Genomic DNA, 16,666 nt, shown 5'->3' on the forward strand with positions numbered 1-16,666 from the left:
ATAGATGCTTAACATAAATGCTAACATTCTCAAGAACATATTTGCAAATAAAGATGAAAGTATACACTATAACAAATCTTCAAATTTGAAGTGACTAATTCATAAATAAAAAATTAAAAAGTTAAAACATTACAAATTAATCATCATGATAGGATAAAAAGAGAAATAACTCATAAATTATTGCAATTTTTTAACTATTGCAAAATAGAATGGAAACTCCAGTGGCCTGTGTTCTATGTGATATATGGTTATGGATGCGAGCACTTAGAACGTTGGAATTCCAAAATACCAAGCATGACTTAAAAATGCAAAATTATTAGCACTTTTCGATCGGCTTCAACAGAAATATGTTCAAAAAGTTAAATCGATACTTCCAATTTTTTTCCATTTTCGATAGTTTTTTAACAGTTATCGACTTTTTCAAAAGATTCAAAATAATTTTTACGACCCCACTTTTTCAAATATCAGAACGCTTTTTTCAGAAACCAACACGTTAGTATAAAAAATCGAAATATCTTCTTAACTAAGATTTAACCCACAATTCTATGTTTAGACAATTAATACCATATATATAGCTAAATATATGAATCACTATTAATGAATTATGATTTTGAGAAAATGGAAAAAACATATTTTTCTTAAATAAACACCAGCGTCATTAGACATTCAAAATCCAGAATGCTGAACACAAATCCATGGGCCGAATAATTGAAGAAAACTGTCCAAAAATAGCAATTATTTTTCGAAATGGAGTATCCAAGCATAGATAAGCCTCAAGATAATGCTGAAAATACCATCAAGAAAAAGAGGAAAACTTTCTCTTATGAAGAAGACCAAAAACTCATTCACCTTGTTCAGGAGTATGGAATGAAAAGTTGGGAATTTATTTCATCAAAAATGAATACAAGAAGCGCAAGACAATGTAGGGAAAGGTGGAAATTTTATTTGTGTCCGGGTGTGAATCGTTCTCCATGGACTCCTGAAGAAGATCATATATTATTTGAAAAATATAATATACTTGGTCCTAAGTGGTCAATTATCTGTAAGTGTTTTCATAATCGGTCCCTCAATAATGTTAAAAATAGGTGGAATTCTATTACGAGGAAGATGAAAATATTGAACCTGAATGTGAACTCGGTGGAAGATTTTCACTATTGTGGAAGATTGATAACTAAGAGTTCATCTGACTTTATGATGAAAATTCCAAAGAAAGATAAAGTATTAAAAGATGATCAAAACAAAGATGAACCCCAATTTGACCCTTTATGCTTTTTCCAGATCAATAACTTCTTGAATAAGCTTCCAGATACTGTATGATTTGCTTAGGGACATCCTCAAGAATCCCTCAATAAATTGTGGATTTTGTATGATTTTTTGAATATGTTTTTCAGTTCTGAATTCCAATTCAATGGCAATGAATAACTATTAACGGTTTATGCGCAATCACAAATCTTATTTAATCAATTTTGTATACATGTCATTTGTTTCTGGATGATAGTTCATCTGCCGATAAAAATGGATACAATTTTATTCGATCAGTTAACTTTACCCAGAAAAAGCTTTAAATTTGAATAAAAAGTTGAGTCAAATGAGAAATTGAATACAACCGTAATCAATTTGAATGTCGAATATTGTAATAAATTTTAACCTGACCCAAATCTACGCATTGAATCTTCGTCAAAAATTGAATCAAATTGATTCAAAAAGTACATAATATACACGTCATAAATCCAGAATTTCACCCTCAGACAATAGGAATTTACACGTAACTATTACTGAAAGAAAATTAGCCATATAAGGCATTTCATTCTCATGTACACGAACAAGGGACAAATGTTTATTAGAACTACTATCAATTTTAATTAATCTTCAAATCATAAGAATATTATGATTCGAAAAATCACAAATCTTATTTAATATTACAAAACTATAACAAAGACACATAGTTATAGTAAAAATATTATTAACATTTACTGTGTTTTCAAGAAATATTCGGGTTGGACAGTAAATACTTTTTGGAACCACCAAAACTTCAAAAGATAATGTGCAAAGTTCATTTAAAACACATTTTTACATCCATTTTATGTTTTTTCATAATATTTATTGTCTTTCTAAAGAAAAGTAGTTTCACAATAAGAAGAAATTTGTATATTTTATGATTTTCTTCTTGTTTACTTTATGATTTAATACATCATTGCTCTTAATTTAGCGATTGATGGCCTAACAAGCTGCACCAAGTTAGATCCGAGGAAAGATCCGCCATCGCCGATGAACAACCATGTACTAGTTGCAGTTAAGTGGTATTTTTCTCTAAAGATTTCACCGATCAATTTTGTTGACTGGACATATAAACCGCCATTAGCCCACATGAAAGAGAACGCAGCAAATGGCGCGATTTCTGGGATTAATGAGATGTTAATCGCAAATCCAAATAATAACAAAAAGAAATAAAAGATAGGATGGATGATCCTCTTATTGTTCATGACCTTACGTGATATATAATCTCCTAAAAATCCTCCGAGATTATATAGACAAAGGAATAAATCGTGCGAAATGGTGACGCCGCCAAACAATTGCAATGTGACACGTGATTGATATGCATATAATGTACAGCCCGGGTTAAAGAGACCTAAGCATATCATGTTGACAAAGAATATGAGTGAATGAACCCATATCTTTGGGAACCATTCTTTGATATGTTTGCAATCATTCCAGAAATCACTTAAATTAAACTCGGCGTGATGATTCTCAGCTGCAATGCGCTTGACTGCAGGATATATTGTGAAGAGATAGAGAATAATTGCTAATCCGGCAAGAACGGCTGTGGTAATATAGAAGTATTGGAAGGGTACACCCAAGGCCATAAGTCCAAATGCACCAAGAGTGATAAGAGCAACACCTGTGGGCATGGCAAGAACGACATATAATCGTGTATTGCCTAAATCGTTGACAATGTTAAGCATGTTTGGACCATATGAACCTTCGCAAACACCAACAAAAGCATAGGTAATGAAAACCCAAACTACGTTTTGCTTTGGCTTTTGGAATGATATTATTGATAAAAGAATCATACCAATAATGGTTGATGAAAGTGCTGCAATTACACGGTCCTTTGGATGGAGACAGCCAAATACAATATTGTGTCCTAAAACACGGAAAATAAGATTGAATAAATAAACAAAAGAGCAAGCAAGGCCAAAGAGATATGATGTCTTTGTACCTGAGACACCTTCAGTGAGACCGAAAACAAATGATAAGTTTCTTTGAAGTGAGAAGCAACAAGCATAGCCCATGAAAACTGGAAGCGTAATTAAAAAGCCAACCCAATAAGTTTTATTTTCCTTTTTAGCTTCAGAGATTGATGTGAGTTCCGTACCGGAATCAAGAAGCTTCTGATCCACAAGGCCGTCGTCGATGGCCGACATCCTACTGTCACTTTTTAAACACGGATTGCGGGTCAAATCAGAGAATAACCGCACGCTCAATTCCGATTCAATGGCTTTGCGTTCAATCATTTCTGTGGTAACCGTAATCCGCATTTAAACCCAAAATCACCTTTAGCGGGATTTTTTATCGTATGTGACGACCTTCTTTTTATGCAATGATCTAATGTAGTGTACATTATAGAGCATATGCAACAAAAGGTTAATGAACTCAATGATAATTCATTTTTTAAAGGATAAGAATTATTAAAAAATCAATTTTTTAACTTTTTAATTCCTTCTGCCTTTTGGCTTACCACCTCTGTTATTATTGTTGTTGCCACGACCTTTGTTTCCTGCTGGGTGCTTGTTATTATTATTTCCATGGTTTGGTGCTTCTTTTTTCTGATTATTGTTATTATGTTGGTTATTATGCTGGTTATTATGTTGGTTATTATGCTGGTTATTATTGTGTTGATTGTTGTTATGTTGATTATTATTATGTTGATTATTTTGCTTCTTAGGCTTTGGTGGCTTTTCATGCTCTTCATCATCTTCCTTGGATGGTTCATCGTCATGCTCACTATCACTCTCTAATTCCTTTCCAACGTTTGCTTGTGGAGGTGGTTGATTTGGATCTTCAACAGGTTCTTTCTTTTCTTTTCGGATTGCCTTGATGTTTGCTTTAGGTATTTTCATTTGTTTAATAAGTATTTCACAAACTTGTTGACCAGCATCTCCTTGAATAACAATTTGTAAAGTGCCTGTTGGTGATTTTTGTGTTGAGCACCCAATTGCCATCTTCTTTGCAATTTGTTTAGAAAAGTCTTTAACATCAATACCCCAATCTTCCAAGTTACATATTGTTGTTGTCCTCTTTTTCTTAGTTCTTGATTTAACAATTACTTGTATATCTTGCTTTTCTTTTTTGTTTCCATTTCCACCTTTCTTCTTCTTTTGTACTACTTCATGAACTTCATCTTCAACTTCACCATTTTCTTTAGTTACTTTGGTATGTCCAAAAAACTTACAATAACATAAAGGAACATCACATCTTGGGCATAATTCAATTTCTTGTGGAATCACCTCTTCATTTTGTTCATTTTGTTCATTTATTGATTCTTCTTCCATTTTTTGGATTTAATGCACAGCCACAAGCAACTTTTTGTGATAATATTTGTCCAAACGGTTGTTTAAAACCCTTTTTATAAATTCATAAAATCTATATATTCTTTATTTCTATCTCTATCTATAGGTTATATCACAAGAAAACAATTTTTTTTCCTTGATCAAAACCATCTATGTTCAATCAGAATTACAATTTGATCACTCAGTAACATTTTTGTTAAGCCAAATAACACAACTAACAAGGGTTCGGAAGCATCGTAGTAAAGTACGTTTTTCTTTCGGGACCTGTTATAAAAATTAAAATGAACCATTTTGGGACAATATGTCTGAAAATTTAGTAGTCATCACGGCCTCTACCACCACGACGTTCGTAACCACCTCTACGATCACCATATCTGTCTCCGCCACGACGATCGCCATATCTATCACCTCTACGATCATTATAACGATCACCACCACGGCGATCGCCATCATGGTTACGCTTTTTAGAAACACTAACACTGACTGCACGTCCGTCTATTTCCTTTTCGTTCATTCCATCAATAGCCTTTTGGACAGATTCTTCTTTTTCAAAATGAACAAAACCGAATCCACGGGAACGGTTTCTATTATCTCTTGGGATACGGGTTTCGATGATGTTACCAAATTCGGCGAAAGCATCGCGGAGTTGATCTTCGGTGACGTTCCAACTCAGGTTTCCGATGTGGATGGTGGTTTCAGCCTGTTGTTCCTCATTTGGTTGGGCCTCAGGTGTTTCTTTTGTTGCTTCTTCACTGGACATGTTCGGATGTGATATAATGCATAGAAAAAAACGGCTAATTTGAACGACCAAAGACGCGGCACTTTTTTTTGAGGTTCTTTTTGAGAGTTTCTTGATCGTATTTTTGAAAATTGGAAATTACCATTTTTTATCGGTTATAGGGTAAATACATAATACTTCAAATAACATTTTATTCTATTTTATGATTGTTCTTAAGCCTCATTTGATACCAATTGATCACTATTTAAAGGCTGCGTGTAACTATTAATTTCCATTGTCCTCATTTTCTCTAATTCCTCTTTTCTCTTTTTCATAATTCGTGGGAACATCACCAAAAACAACACAAAAGTTGTTATTCCTGCCACAAGATCAGATATGCCCTCACTATAAAACACACCATTTATACCCATAGCCAACGGCAACAAAAAGCAAAGTGGAATCAACAAAATTATTTTCCTTAAGCACGCCAAAAATATTGAAATTCCGGCTTGATTCAAAGCGACATTAATACTTTGTAATGTCATTTGCGCAAAAAACATTATTGAGCCCATCATAAATATCGGAGTGAACTTCTTAATGATGACCATAACCTCAGGTTCAACGCCAAAGATATAACCATATAGCGCAGGATATGCTAATGATAACACCCACACAATAACACAAAAGATAAGTGCTGCAATTGTACAATAGATAACTGATTTCTTGACGCGTTCTGCATCACCACTTCCATAATTATAACTAACAACAGGTTGTACACCTGACCCTAATCCACTTAATGGGTTCGAGATGATTTGTATGGCTGTAAGCATAATGGTTAACGCTGCTGAATAAGCACTGTTGTTATGCGAATATTTTCGGATTGTTACATTAAAGACAATTTGGACTGCGCTCTCTGTAGCTGACATAATAAATGGTGATAAACCTAATAACAAAATTCGTCCAAGACGTGACCAACTTGGAATAAAGTGGCGAATGTTATAATGTAATTTGGACTTCTTACGAAAGAAGAAAGAAAACGCCCAAATGGCACTGACGCCTTGCGATATGACTGTGGCAAGTGCCGAGCCTCGAACTTGCATCTTAAACACATAGATAAACAATGGACAGAGGCCAATGTTAAGGATGGCTCCGATTAAGACCGTTAACATTGCAATTAAACTAAATCCTTGTGCGGTAATAAATGGATTAAGACCTAATGAAAGAGTAATAAAGATTGTCCCTAAGGCATAGATACGAAGGTATTGTTGTGCATATGGAAAAGCTGATGCTGGACATCCAAATACATCAATTAGCCAATCACCTGCAAAAATTAGAATAATGGTGAGAATAATACCTAAGAAAAATAAAGTACAAACACTTTGGTTAAAGAGAATATTAGCTTCTTGTAAATTTCCTTCGCCCATTTTAATGCTGGCTAGAGGTGAGCCACCCATGCCAGCAAGGCGGCTAAAGGCACTGGCTACAAGTGTGATAGGGAAACAGATACCAAGACCGGCTAATGCATCTGTACCAATTCCTGAAATACGACCTACAAACATTCTATCTACAAGGTTATAAAGAAGGTTAACTACTTGAGCAATAACAGCAGGTATTGCTAGCTTTAAAATGAGTTTTCCTAATGGGTCTTTACCTAAATCCATTGGTTGTACAAAATCGGTTATTTTCAATGAGATTTGAGCGTATTAATGTGTTTAAACAACTTTTTCTGAAGGTGTTCAGAAAAAAACGATAAAGATAACAGTGGTCAGTTCTCTGAAATTTATGGTGAAAAAATGTGTCGTTTTGCTGGATAATTTCCGTGTTTTTTTCTATTTGTAGCAAGCTTGATGTTTAAATCTCTGGCAAGTATTGGATTTACCGTTTCGCTATTGAGATTTTGATTGATAAGTTTTTGAAGAACTTAAAAATCGAAAAAGAATTCCATTCGTAAGGCAAGTTTTTGTGTTTTGCTTTGTTTTAATTTTAAAATTGCAAATATGAATTTCATTTTTTTCAATTGGAATTATGATAATTATCTTATTTATATGTCTATTGTATCTTCGAACCAGTTAAATACATCAAATATCGAGTCATTGAGATTTGGGAAAATCAAATACTCAACAATACTTTTAATGAATTGTTGCGTAATTTCTTTGATTCGTGCAAAAGCTCTTTGATCATCTGTTTTTGTCATTATTATATAAGTTGGAAGTTTATACTGATTAATAAATCTTGAACATTTTTCAAAATAATCATTAATATATTGTGAAACAGAAAAAACAATATTGCCATCACACACAAGTATAACGCCGTCGCATTTCTTAATTATTTCTTCCCAATCTTCAAGCTTTGAATAAACTCCACTAACATCGTAAAACCTATATTTAATTCCTCTGATAACGATACTGCGGATTAAAACACCATTAGTGCGTATTGGTGGATTTGATGGATCCTGGAATTAAAAAATAAAAATACATATTCACCAGCAAGATATTCCAAAATAGAACTCTTTCCTGATTCTTGATGACCAAGAACTGCAATGTGATAAGGTTCTTGATTAATATTATCGAGTGCAACCCGAGTTGAGTTATTGCACCCCATACGTTTCTATGAATTAACGGGTTCTGTCGAAACATGTTTCAAGAATAATTTTTTATCTTTTTTTTATTCCATATGGAAGCATTCCTTGAGTTATATTCTAATTTATATTTTAAATCACAAAAGTTTAAAAACACATGAAATATAATTTTTAATTGATTTTGTTTAAAAATTTAGTCGCTCATAATTAATTTATGGTGGATTTTATATCATATTGAGTTTGAGAGTCCGAAACCTAGTCGGAAAAAATTAGTTCAAATTTTTCATATTTCCATTTTATATATTTTATATATATATATAATTTGATGTAAAAAATGATATAAAGTGGAGACCTGTTTTATTTTAGAGATTTATTTTTAGCACAACTTAAAACAGATATTTTATGAATATTGTAAATAGTTTTAGTTTCAAAATAAAAATATATATACATATGTATTTTATCGCCGAAAAACGTTGTTAATTTTTGAAATATTCATTTTTTGCTACAAATAATTAAAATTAAAAAATAATAACCAACATATAATTAAATAATCCCATATGATGTCATCATATCATATATATTATAATGCTTTTTTTATAAGTTGTAAAGATGACATGATCATATATATGGGATGATAATTACTTTTTACTTTTTCCTTTCCTATTTTATATTTATTCCTTGACATCAAAATTACTATTTATTATTCCAATATTAGAATATACCAAAATGTATTAGATCATAATTCTATTTAAACTTAACAAATTAACTTATTTTCCCAAAACAATGTTTTTATATTCTACAATTAATTTTTTTTATAATTTTACATCTCAATGAGTTCATTTTAAAAATTTTAAAAATTTATTAATTTGTAATCATTTTTTGTGCGATTTTCTCATGCAAGACCCATTATTATTCAAATCATGAAATATTTATTATTTGAAAACTTAATATTTGTCAACAACATCAGTTTTTGCAGTTTACCTGTCCAGCAAGTGAAAGAAATTCTTTATTTCCAATAAATCACAAAGATTATCTAACGTAATATTGAATGTATTACACCATTCAAATATCTCCATCAAAAAGTTTACATAATTGAAAAGTGTCAAATTCCAAATGCCGGACGAATTCAAGGAATTATTCAAGCCAATGCTTTCTGAAAAAACATTTGATCAGGAGCTTTTTTTCCAGAATGATTTTTCTAGATTCTGGAGTGCTTTGTTTCAACATTTAATGAATTTATGTGCAAAGCAAAAATCCAAAGAAATGAAGAATGCACGATATACTCGTAGCAAGAACCCTAAATTTAAGAATATTCACGAAGCATTCAGAAAAATAATACCATTTGTTCAATCATCACATTTTCATGATGGTGATCTTTTATTTGTGAACAAGGTATTTTGTTTCTTTTTCCATCCTGAAACACCTGATCAACATAGGAAGCCAATGATTGAACAATTCTTTAAATTATTAACGGCTTTAACACCAGAACAAATATCAGATCTTCAAGAAGCTATTGCATTAATTATTCCATACACTCATTTTGTTCAACCTAACAGTGGTGATGAAGAAGTTTTTAATGCTGAATTATTCCAAGGGAAAGGTCTTCAACCATTAGTTGATGCGTCCCATAAAATTGGAGACCAAAGCACATGTATTGAAGATCTCAATTCATTCCTAAACTTTATTGTAGCCAATTGGGACACCATGAATGACTTTTGTACACATTCATTAAATTATCATATATTAAATGTCATCTATAAAAAGTATACAGACAAATACTCGGAGAAGCCCTCTCTTCCTCGTTATGGTTTTACGTCAGGTCCCCCTGAACAATTACATGATACGATAATAACATTTTTGAAAAACATGTCCACAGTCAACAAAGAACATAATTGGACCTCCTTCTTTAAGAACGAATATAATTGTCGCCTTATTCTCGACATAGCTCGTGAAGTATTTTCACATCAAAAACCTGATGATTTTGTTACAATGTTACAATATTTCTCATTTATAATGTCCAATCCTGAATACTTAAGTACATTTTTAAGTTCGAAAGATGATATTTTATTAGATGTAATTAACATCTTCAAAGATTATTATCCAATCATTGACACCAACAAACATGATTCCATTGGAGACATGGAGAACTTTATTTTAATTTGGTTTGACACATTAATATGTAACACAACAAATGAAATAACTTTACGTTTATTATATGAAATATTTAGTGACAATAAAAATGATGACGATGTCCAATTAACAACGAAAGGATTTATATTAATTAATTTCTTACATTATTTATTCCAGAAACATTTTTGGAAAGAAGAGTTTTGGTCATCATTTACCACATTTCTAATCCAAAATGAATTTTTAACTTCAGTCATTTCACGTTATTCACAATATTTAGCGTTATATATCTTTCCTTATATCTTTAGTATTAATCCATCTATATATAAAGAAGTCACAACGTCACATGTAACACGTAAAAAGAGAACTAAACAAGAAACGCCATATGATTACATGGCTGAGAATGCAGAAATAATATATAATAATCCAACATTATTTGCGCAAGAAAATGTTACATCTTTTTATGATGACTTTAAGAAATTTGATCCAATATTAACTAAGTTACATATTATCCCATTAAGTGATAATATTAATTCACAATATAATGACGTCCTTAATTTCCTTAAAGTGTTTAACTTTTATTCGCAATGTGAAACAGAAGAATTACAATTAAGAGCATTTTCACCGATAATTTCATTTAGTAAAATGATTGTCGAATTACGAATGTTACCACCAGGGATTCTTACAGAGATAACAATACCATTTACATTATTATCGAATATATTATTTAATGCTATTTTGTTACAATCGAATTTAAAGATAAGACAAATGTCATTTGATATATTATCATCAATTATAAATATATATGAAATGATACAATATTTATCATTTGATGATTTTATTAATTGGTATGCAGCATTGATTATGATGATGATGTCAATTGATAATAAAGATAAACAATTTGGGTTACAACAAGCAGTAATTACTATACAAAATGAATTCATAGGTTCACCAATATTATATCCAATTATAATGGCATTATGTGAAGATAATATATTTGAAATTAATCAATCGTATATATCATTTGTGTCTTCATTACCTTTATTTGATATTGATGTTAAACCTATAAAACAATTTATTGATACATTAAAAGTTAAAATGAATAAATATTCAAAATTATATATCCAAAACTTCGAAAAATATTTCGAAAAAGATCATCATAACCTTCGAAAGAGAGCAATTAATTTAATTGAGAATTTACAACAAACTAAAAAATGGAATTTAATATTACCTGCTTATATATCATTAATATCAGAAGAATTTTCACGTCCGATACAAGATTCCAAATTAATATCGAAAATGTTATTAAATTTAATAGAGCCATTAAATGATGAAGAATATTATTGTTCGATTAGTTCTATTCGATCAATATTAATGTATTTCCCTAAGTTAGAAAAGTTAATACCAAATGAATATTTACAATTTATATCTTCGTTAACTGATATTACAATTAATTTAAATTTAGAAAACTTAAGTAAAAGTTTCGACTTAATTAAACTTACAACAGAAGTATATATCGAAAGTTTTTCATTGGTAAAAATTAATGAATCATATCATAAGTTTGCAACATTTTTAATTAGCTCAGTGAAAAACAAAAAATGTTCAAATGAAATTAAAACTTTGTTGTCGAATATGATTGATTTGTTGGCTACTTATTATGGTAAATATCCATTTCCACAAACTTCTTCATTCCCAACTTATCAAAAGACTACAATTGATGAACATCAACATAATCCTTTGTTCATAACAACAAAAACAATTATCGATCCAACATATATTAATGAAGATACTGTACAAATATCATCACAAACTCAATCAGGTCATTTCATATGGAACTTTAAAGAGATTGATAAAGATTTCTTTGATGAAAATAAATTGGATAATATTGAGTTGCCTATAACTGATAATAAAGACGAGAAAATTGAACCTTCAATTAACTTAAATGAAGAGAAATCGTTCGTCGACGTATTCGATTCTTTATTAAATGAATATGAATCTTATTTCAAAGATGAAGAATTCCCATTAGATCAATTCCCTTCGCATGAAAATATTAATAATTCAATTAATTTAATAAATGAACAATTTAACAAAAGTAATATTAAGAACAATCAAAACCAAACGCCAAAATATCCAAAGCCAATACCCAATTCAACTAATTTGATTGCTGGCGCTTTAACTGTATGTGGTCGATATCCTTTGAATCATCCGGAAAATATGTCAATTGTAGATCCGAAGAAAGATAATAATATTAACGCATTGTTACAAAAGATACATAAGATGAATCATCGATTAGGGATTAAAATTGGTGTTGTTTACATAAATCAACAAGCTCAAAACCAAAACGATATCCTATCAACTACTTTTGAGAACACATCATTGAATTTCCAGGAGTTTTTGAATGGTTTAGGGTGGCTGATAGATTTGTCAACACATCAAGGCTTTGATGGGGGGTTATCAACTAAAAATGGCTCAATCGGAGAGTCATCGATATACTATTCCGACTTTATGTTTGAGGTAATGTTTCATGTAGCTCCTTTATTACCTACAACAAATGATGACCCTCAACAATTAGCAAAGAAAAGACATATTGGAAATGATCATATACATATTATATGGTCCGAACAAAACAAAGATTATGATATCACAACAATTACTTCCCAATTTAACAAGGCTTATATTATAATATACCCATTAAAATGTGGATTATATAGAGTCGACATTAAATGGAAAGATGAATTGGATTGCTATTTCGGTCCTTTAAGATATCAAATTATTACAAATAAAAAAGAATTGCCTTCTTTAGTAAGAGCTACGGCAATAGAAGCAATGTTGGCATTTTATAGGACAAAAGATGCAACTAAATTTAGTTATCCTCAAAATGATATCGTAAATTCATTTAATGAAATATATTTGATGAGAATTGGCGGCGGAAGAGGTGAAAGAAAAGATCCGTTCTTACCTTTGCAATCGATGATGAAAATCACTCCATCAAACGATAAGAACGAAAAAGAGGAAATTAACGAAAATAAGTAAAAAGTGCCTCTGAAAATTCGACTTCATTTTTGAATATGTCAATAACATTTTGTGTGTTTTAAATTTTGTCAAAATCTGAAAAATTAAAACATATAAATATTTACAGTGTGTGTAATGATCTCTCCTTGAACAAGCAAAAAGACTATTAATAAACTTTATGCAATAATGCACAAATATTTAAGATAGAAGAATGAATTACTCACAATATAAAAAGATACAAAATCTTATCAAACAAAAACTCATTAATTTTATACACAAAGCTTTATTTATATAAACACAAATTATTTGATTTTATGGAAAGAAAAAAAGACAAATTGAAAAGAAGCCGATATTTAAATTGAAAATTCAAAGGAATATCTTTACAATGGAACTGAAAATGAAATTTATAATGACAATGTTTTTTGCCTTGAAGCATTAACTCATGAATCACTGCCCAATTAGAATATCTCACAACAACATTGATGTTATTTTTTATTTAAATAACATTTTATACAATATGCATTTGATGGATTATAACAATATATTTCTCAATAAACATAAAAATAATTCAACTAATGAATAAATGATAATTCTTGAAATTTTTGTGCTTATTATGAACAGTAAAACAGCTTCGATAAAAATAATGTTTTCAAGTTTGACAAATTTTTCACTTAAAAAACCGCAAAAAATTTCCGGTTGTCGTGACAAAAAAGCAGAATGTTTCCAGCAATTTCTCTTCCTTCGTTTGAACAATCTACAGATCCCAAAAGACTCGATTCTGGTAGCGTAGAGGATGTCTTCAAGAAGTGCGGCTTTGTCTATGCGATTGGACTTTTCCGTCAAATGGAAGAATTTCATAAGTTATCAAGCCAATTGTTTTTAGAGCTTGAATCTGATTTTGATAAACTATCCGACAGGATTGAAAGGATATCATCTCGTGTTGAACAATTCAAAGTTAATGCTCAAAAAGTAATCGAAATCAACTCACGTCTCTCACCTGAAGAATTCTCTTCCAACCAATACTGTGTTAATGAGATGCCCAAAGTCGAGCAAACCGAATTTATGCTCAAGAATGCGGATTGTTTTGTTGAACCACTTCTTCAAAATGCCGAACCTCCACCCACACTTGAAGCCTTTGCCTCGTTAATCCCTGACTACAAGCAACTTGATCTTCAAATCACCGATCCCAGTCAATTCGAGCGACAATACAAAGAAGAAATGTTAGCTCTTCTTGCCAACTTCAAGCGTAAACTCAAGAAGAAGATGAAAAAGAATCGCGAAGAAGTTGAAGAAGCCCCCACCAATGGTCTTAGTGCCGCTGCTCTTAGCGCATACATTGAAACAGTCGAACCACCACAACAAACATTAGTATGCCCACCGCCGCCAGGCAGCACCTCCAATTGGCGTTCGTATGCCGGCGATGCTCCACCAGCACCAATACGACGACCAACTCCACCACCCGTTACAGCACCACCAACGCGTCCAAAGATCCAACGCCCGCCACCTCCGCCATCGCAACCATCGCAGCCAGCGCAGCCATCACAGCCTGAGCCAGAACAAGAATATAATGATGTATCATCAGCATCTGTTCCACCACCACCTCCTCCACCGCCACCACCGCCTCCGCCACCGTCTGCGCCACTTCCCACAACATCAGCGCCTTCAGGCGCCGCCCCAAGCGCGCCGAAGCCCCAAAACTTGCCGAAACCGCCACCAGGCGCATACACCGATCATTTGGCATTGATTCGACAAGGCGTAAAGTTAAGAAAAACAGAAACGAATAAACAACAGCCAAAGACAAGAGCACAGGCAGCAGACCCGAACTCTTTGTCAATGGCAGAAATTTTACAAACAATCGCTGAAATTAGAGAAGCTGTCGCCGATGAAGACTCGGATGATGACTCTTCGGGCGAAACTGATTCATCATCTGATTGGTAAAGTGCTTAATAAAGAAGCGAAATTTCTTCGAATTTTTCAACATTTTGGATATTTCGAACAATATAAATTTAATATTAATTACATATTATTTCTGAATAAAAATGAGTGAAATATATTACTTTGGAAATAGTAAACGTTTTTAATGGACACTGACTCCACTAAATATGGCCTAAAACAAAATGAAGATCATATGGAAAGACTTAAGTTAATTAAGAAAATTATTTTCGATTTAAATGAAGAAAATATCACTGAATCATCACAAATATTAACGCGTTTGTTAAACACTGATTTTCCTTATTCATCTAAACTTGTTATTTGTCAATTGGTATTGTCGTCAATTAAATCACAAAGAAAAAATTCTCGGATTTATATAAATTTTCTAAATGAGATGAAAATAGTTTCTGAATTCAAAGATTTCGCTAAAAGTAATAACATAGAAAATCTTTATGACAACTTAATTAGAAACGGAATTAATCCAAACGAAATTGAAAAAGCAATTCGATTTGATGATGTAGAAAAACTTCAAAATTTATCATCACAGCCAAATTTTAATTTTAGTCAAAACATTGCATGGTCACCAGAAGATGTATATTCATGTGTAATTTATAAATCTTTTACATTAATTAATTATGCAGCATTTTTTGGATCAGTTAAATGTTTTAAATATTTACTTTTGAATGGTGCAAATGTAAAAGAAACAGGTAAATATGCAATTGCAGGTGGAAATGTTGAAATATTTCATTTATGTGAACAACAACACATAGATTTTAAATGGGAGTATGAACCTCCAATTGAATTTCATCGAAATGACTTCTTTATTTATCTTTATTTAAATCATAAACTTGAATTTAAAAATTTAGAATGGTTAGGAGAAATATGTGTTCGACATTATAATTATAAACTTTTTTCATTTTTACAAAAAGAAGGAATGAGAATTAATGATGCAATAATTAATACTGCAGCACGCACTGGGAACATATTTCTTATATTACATTTTCTAAAAGATAATAAAATTCCAAAAAATATTATGTTTCATACAGTTGTATCAAATAATATAGAACTTGTTAAATATATTTTAAAACAAGAAGGAATTGATATTAATACCGCTGTTATTTATTTGAATTATTATATTTTAAATAATAATTTTTGGAATTGACTTAAATCTTTTAAAACACCACTTAAGATGGCAGCTTATTTAGGAAACAAAGAAATCGTAAAATTACTCCTTGAGCAAAAAGGAATTGACATTAATGCTAAAGATATATTTGAAATTTCTTTATATTTTTTAGAACTGCAATTTATTATGCACATAGTAATGAAATCGTTGATTTAATCAAAAGTTACGCAAACAAATGAATAAAAAATTTATTTCAAAATAAAAAACTTTTTCTTATTTTAAAATCATAAAAAATCCTCCGAGTTAAATTAATAATGCAAATTATCTGATTTTTGATGAACATAAAAAAATTATTCAAGGTTAAAAAGCACCTCATTGTTATTAATAACATAAATCCAACAGATATGAACAAATTTTACCTTTTTATTACCATTCAATTGAATATTAAATGTTACCTTAAATTTGATAAATATTTAGTAAGATATTATTAGTTTTATCTGTGTAAAGATATTGAATGCCATCGCAATTTGTCATCTAACCCCTATCGTTCAAGCATGAAACGCTTTTGAAAAGATTACAAAAACTGCTATTCTAAAAGTGGCAAA

At 31.0% G+C, this 16,666-nt stretch overlaps 5 protein-coding genes across 5 annotated transcripts; 1 reads left to right on the forward strand and 4 right to left on the reverse strand.

The window, feature by feature from the left end:
- Positions 1-2,183: 2,183 nt before the first annotated feature.
- Positions 2,184-3,425, reverse strand: GO595_010614 (major facilitator superfamily transporter; the record flags this gene model as incomplete). Its single annotated transcript, XM_067913312.1, has 1 exon — positions 2,184-3,425. One exon carries the CDS (start codon positions 3,423-3,425, stop codon positions 2,184-2,186), a length of 1,242 nt encoding a protein of 413 aa, XP_067769352.1.
- A 288-nt stretch (positions 3,426-3,713) lies between these two features.
- On the reverse strand, positions 3,714-4,553 carry GO595_010615 (Translation initiation factor SUI1 family protein; the record flags this gene model as incomplete). Its single annotated transcript, XM_067913314.1, has 1 exon — positions 3,714-4,553. One exon carries the CDS (start codon positions 4,551-4,553, stop codon positions 3,714-3,716), a length of 840 nt encoding a protein of 279 aa, XP_067769353.1.
- Positions 4,554-4,884: 331 nt separating this feature from the next.
- On the reverse strand, positions 4,885-5,331 carry GO595_010616 (Glycine-rich RNA-binding protein RZ1A; the record flags this gene model as incomplete). Its single annotated transcript, XM_067913315.1, has 1 exon — positions 4,885-5,331. The coding sequence occupies one exon, from the start codon at positions 5,329-5,331 to the stop codon at positions 4,885-4,887; it is 447 nt and encodes a 148-aa protein (XP_067769354.1).
- A 191-nt stretch (positions 5,332-5,522) lies between these two features.
- GO595_010617 (MATE family efflux transporter) lies at positions 5,523-6,950 on the reverse strand (the record flags this gene model as incomplete). The annotated part of the gene is made up of 1 exon (XM_067913316.1): positions 5,523-6,950. The coding sequence occupies one exon, from the start codon at positions 6,948-6,950 to the stop codon at positions 5,523-5,525; it is 1,428 nt and encodes a 475-aa protein (XP_067769355.1).
- A 6,773-nt stretch (positions 6,951-13,723) lies between these two features.
- GO595_010618 (WH2 motif family protein) lies at positions 13,724-14,944 on the forward strand (the record flags this gene model as incomplete). The annotated part of the gene is made up of 1 exon (XM_067913317.1): positions 13,724-14,944. The coding sequence occupies one exon, from the start codon at positions 13,724-13,726 to the stop codon at positions 14,942-14,944; it is 1,221 nt and encodes a 406-aa protein (XP_067769356.1).
- Positions 14,945-16,666: the final 1,722 nt, after the last annotated feature.

This window comes from Histomonas meleagridis (genome assembly GCF_020186115.1).
Source record: "Histomonas meleagridis strain 2922-C6/04-10x chromosome Unknown scaffold_61, whole genome shotgun sequence".
Classification (NCBI taxonomy): Eukaryota; Parabasalia; order Tritrichomonadida; family Dientamoebidae; genus Histomonas; species Histomonas meleagridis.